Source organism: Engraulis encrasicolus, chromosome 4, assembly GCF_034702125.1.
Source record: "Engraulis encrasicolus isolate BLACKSEA-1 chromosome 4, IST_EnEncr_1.0, whole genome shotgun sequence".
In the NCBI taxonomy this organism is placed as follows: Eukaryota; Metazoa; Chordata; class Actinopteri; order Clupeiformes; family Engraulidae; genus Engraulis; species Engraulis encrasicolus.
Genome location: NC_085860.1, coordinates 54,043,333 through 54,048,234, shown reverse-complemented (window position 1 = coordinate 54,048,234; position 4,902 = coordinate 54,043,333). Strand labels below are relative to the sequence as shown.

Below are 4,902 nucleotides of genomic sequence, written 5' to 3'. Positions count from 1 at the left end.
CTTTTCTGCTGGTAACTGTCTGGTGTCTTTATTGACCTAAACATCAACATCAGTGGCTTGTTAGTTGTGCAGTGAGACAGGTTGCAGTGAGACAGGTTCACTCCACCGGTAGTAGGCTATAAGACAGCTCAACTGCTGCATGGCACGCAGGCCTCAAACAGTAACACATGTGTGCAATAGGGCTGTAACGATATTGTATCGAACCGAGAAATCGTGATACAAGAGTATCGTGATATGCCCTTTTAAAGTTTTATTACCCATTAGTCCAGAAAACAGCTGTATGATTTGATGTGATAGTGTTTCCAAACTTCTATGGAGATACATTTCAGAAATCGTGGGGTGTATCGAACCGTAGGTCAAAAATCACGATATGAACCGAATCGTGAGTTACTATAAGTGTATCGTTACAGCCCTAGTGTGCAGGCAGGTATAGATGGAGTGGCCATCTCACAGCATACATCACATTATACTTAGCTGACACTTCTATCCACAGCAACATAAAAGATGAAATTGCTTACAGGAAATTGCTCACAGTTCCTGGAGCAATGTGGGGTTATGTGCCCTGCTCAAGGGCACCTCAGCCATATGTAGATGGAGGTTTAGGGAGGGGTCAGGGTGGGATTTGAACCTGCAACCCTCTGATCTTAAGACCACCTCACTAACCCATTAGGCCACGACTGCCCCACATACAGGTCAGCTTGCATTCTATAGAACTGCATTCAACATTTTTGAAGCAACCGCGAGAATGTCCTGCGAGAATACTTCCGCCTCAAAATTTCTCCACGTCCCGCCCATGTCCCATTCGAGCCGTTGCTTCAGTAATGGACAGAAAGTCCGCAGTCCATTCATAACAGACACCATCGAGTGTTCGTAATGCACACGTCCAGTCATGCAACTATGCGTTTCACTTACGCACAGTTAGGATGATGGCATATGGAGCTGACTACCTCTCGTCATTTACACGTTGAGTACAGAAAGAGAGATATGAGACGACATACACAGAGTGCAAAGACCCGTAGACACACACACACAAGTATGGCTGTATATCCCATGCAAAAAGTAAAGAAGGTAAACAAGGATCGATCACGATCTTGTGTACTGACTGACACACTAACATTCTGCAGAAGCTACAGGCTGTGCTGAGGCTATGGCATAGTAACTGTGCACAACACAGTTGTTCATGTACAGTAAAGCTTATTGTCTAACCACCAGGGGAGCAGTATTTCAAGAACATGGTTAAGTGATGATAAACCAGGCTAACTTAACCTGCATGAAGAGGTAAGCCTGCTAATATACGTAGATAGCCCATAGATAATAGGTTTCTCATTTAGTTAAGAAAATACGGAAACCACTTTTTTAGGGATACATCTATTAGCACTAATACATACAATGTTCCTGTATAAGTAACTTGTAAGGCATGTACAAAGCAAAATCAAACATTTGTTAGGTATGTATTCGCAAATGTCTTGTTCATGCACAATAAGGGATTTATTACCAATTTAACCTTAGTAAGGACCTAGTAGGCCTTAGCGTTTGCCTAGTACATGCCTTACAAGTTACTTATGCAGGCATTAACATTGTATGTATTAGTGTTTATAGATGTATCCCTAAAATAAAGTGTTACCGAAAATACGTAAGGACTCTAGGGTGTGGTATTCGATGATTTTCCACTATCTCAAGGTTAACTTAACCTGGTTGCTACTTAACCATGTTCTTGGAATACCCCCCAGGGCTATAGCTACTGTAGAAAGGCAAGCAGTGGTGTGCTGAGGCTAAGAAGGTGACACAGCAATTTGAGGGCTAGTTATTCATTCATTCATCCCACCACTTCTAACTTTTAACTTTACATTTAACTTTACAAACTTATAAACACAGTTAATGTTTTTAAAAAAAAGACAAAACCAAAAAAAACCCAATAAAACAAACACAAACCTAAAACAAAGGAGTGTACACTTACAAATGTAGTAATCATATTTTTAACTGGGTATACCAGGCGAGGAGTGCAGAGAGGGGAGTGGGGGGAGTGCAGAGAGGGGAGTGGGGGGAGTGCAGAGAGAGGGGGGTGGGGGGAAACAATGGCATTTCCCGAGTGCACATCAAAAAGGGAGTGGGTGTTTGGACTTCCGAGGAAAAGCCTATGTGTATTTATCTGTGTGTGTGTGTGTGTCTATGTGCACTTAGAGGATGTGTGTTTAGTGTTTGGTGTGTGTGTGCGTGCGTGTGAGTGTGTGTTTCCATCCCACCCTCCTTCAGATGATGTTGGTGAGGTCACTTATGGCTTTGACCTTAGCATTCGCTGCAGTAGCACTCCCCTCACTGCATGAGGTAAAATGAAACCATGCTAATGCGTATACTTCTTTATCATTGTCCCCCGCTGTGGTAAAACATAGCAATAATAACTACTGTGAAAAAAATATATATAACGCAACGTTTCATATAACGTAACTATGTCGTTGATTGCCATGCCATGTTTATGAGGGGGTAATTCATTAGTCATAAATGGGGAAGAAAGAGGGACACAATACTGAAAAGCATGGCTCTGCTACACCCACTGCCATTTCTCCCTAGCCTGGTACGACCATCCCATAATACCTCTCTTCAGTCATATTCATGGTCTGGAGGTTCTTTGACCTGAGGTCCTTTGACTTGTCTGCCAAATGCAATGTAATGACGTGATTAGAAAGGGCGGGAGGATTGCACTCAGTTCTGGTTTGAAACAATTGGACAGCTCTCACCTAAATCGTTCGCTTATTGGCCGACCGCCTGGAGGACGACTTAGTATCTCTCCCCAGAGAACCGTCGCCAGACCATGAATACGAATGAAGACAAGTACAGTCCTATGGACGGCTCACCAGGCTAATTTCTCCCATCCTTCAAATACCTGACAGAGAGTCAATATCTCCCATTAGGCTGCACATTTCTAATCAAATTTCTAATTTTCTGCTCCAATTTCTAATGTCAACACACTTCTAATGTATGTGTAGGACATTATTACTGCCAAGAGCAGACTTGTTCTGATGTGTCTGTCGTCGCATCAAGACGCTGACTTCGCTGCTCATTTATATTTAATTGCGTAATAAATCTTGCGCTTCTGTCACCAGCCAGGCAGTTCTTGCTTCATTCATCCACAATCTGCACATTACACTGACTGTGTACACTGGAGTATGTACCTTCTCCATCAGGAACACACAGAAGATAAACGATATTGCTTACAGCCCATTACTGTGTGTGTGTGTGTGTGTGTGTGTGTGTGTGTGTGTGTGTGTGTGTGTGTGTGTGTGTGTGTGTGTGTGTGTGTGTGTGTGTGTGTGTGTGTGTGTGTGTGTGTGTCGGTGTGTGTGTGTGTGTGTGTGTGTGTGTGTGTGTGTGTGTGTGTTGACTTTGAGATAGACAGAGAGAGAGAGGTGATTGTGCTCTGCAGTTGACTTCCCGTTTTCTAGCTATCGTCCGTGGGAAAGAAGCCGAGTTTAGCCACCGTCATCTCCCTCCTCAAGCGCATCACCTCCCAAAACATCTGCTCCACTACAGAGGGGAAGAAAAAAGATACCATTTTGATTTCATGTAAATATAATATAATATAATAAATATAATAATACAATTTTTGTCAGCAAGTGAGGTAAACACCAGGCAAGTTATATTGCCTATGACATGATGAAAAAAGATTTAACACATTGCACTACACATTTAACCAGATATAACAAGACAATGACATGACAATAGACAGGACAGGACAAACTATTCAACCGTTCCACTCACAGTTCAACTTCACTGGCATGTACATAATGACCAAAATGCACTGGTGTGCAAAAAAACGCTGGCTGTCCAAGAACAGTAGGAGGGGGAAATGAATACCGCTAGATGTCCTAGATAAAAGTATATATTGGAGAAATGTGCAATGTGCAGTGTCCCTTCTCTGCGAGCCCCCTGCAATGCTCCTAACCCCCAAGGGGTCCCAACCCCCAGTTTGGGAACAACTGTTGTAGAGGAAGAGTGCAGCGCTGCCTCTTTACGGTTTCCACCATTTTGCTTTTGTTTGGCTGTAGTAACTACTAACATTGTCGTTTGCAGCTTACCATCTTGCCTCACCAGGCCCTGCTGAATATATCTGATGTAGGTGAAGAAGTTGCATACCGCTGTGATCTGAGGAAAAAAACACAAATATTACTTGTCTTTAGCCATAGCCACAGAGACACCGTGTAAAGCATAATGCACTGCTTACAATATGTGTTCTCTAACTAAAAGGGACACTGTGTGAGATTTTTAGTTGTTTATTTCCAGAATTCATGCTGCCCATTCACTAATGTTACCTTTTTCATGAATACTTACCACCACCATCAAATTCTAAGTATTCATTATGACTGGGAAAATTGCACTTTTCATACATGAAAAGGGGGATCTTCTCCATGGTCCGCCATTTTGAATTTCCAGAAATAGCCATTTTTAGCTGCAAAATTGACTGTACTTGGGCCATACTAGAAAATATTACTTTATTACTTAGCAAACTTTCATGAAAAGATCAAATTAGGCAATAGGCAGCCCAGTTTCAATGAGCATCATAGTTGCAGTACCTTTTTTGACCATTCCCTGCACAGTGTCCCTTTAAACAAATATGCCCAGAATGTATATGAAGCGTGTAGGTGGTTGTCCTGCTCCCAGGTCTGACGTTTGGATGTGCAGGCTTTAGCTTAGTCCTTCAATTGGTAATGTAATGTAAAAGTAAGGTGGCGTAAATGTAAGTGAGTACCCGCGCTCTGCTGGAGGGCGAGATGTAGTAGTAGCTCTCCTTGTCTCCCAGCTTGATGCGGTGGCGACAGGGTCGCGACATGCCACTCAGGGCGCACTTCCTGTTTGGCGGAGCAGAGGGGGGAGGAAGGGAGGAAGGAAGGGAAGGACCGGTACCAC

The 4,902-nt window shown here is 43.1% G+C and overlaps 1 protein-coding gene across 2 annotated transcripts in view; it reads right to left on the bottom strand.

The window, feature by feature from the left end:
• Window positions 1-429: 429 nt before the first annotated feature.
• Window positions 430-4,902, bottom strand: part of rab3il1 (RAB3A interacting protein (rabin3)-like 1) — a 22,140-nt gene continuing 17,667 nt past the window's right edge. For both annotated transcript variants that reach the window (XM_063197716.1, XM_063197717.1), the window contains 3 exons: window positions 4,745-4,844; window positions 4,074-4,140; window positions 430-3,522 (listed from right to left, as the gene is read on the bottom strand). In XM_063197716.1, coding sequence (XP_063053786.1) covers window positions 3,437-3,522; window positions 4,074-4,140; window positions 4,745-4,844 — 253 coding nt within the window. In that variant the 3' untranslated portion in view covers window positions 430-3,436. The remainder of the gene's footprint in view (window positions 3,523-4,073; window positions 4,141-4,744; window positions 4,845-4,902) is intronic.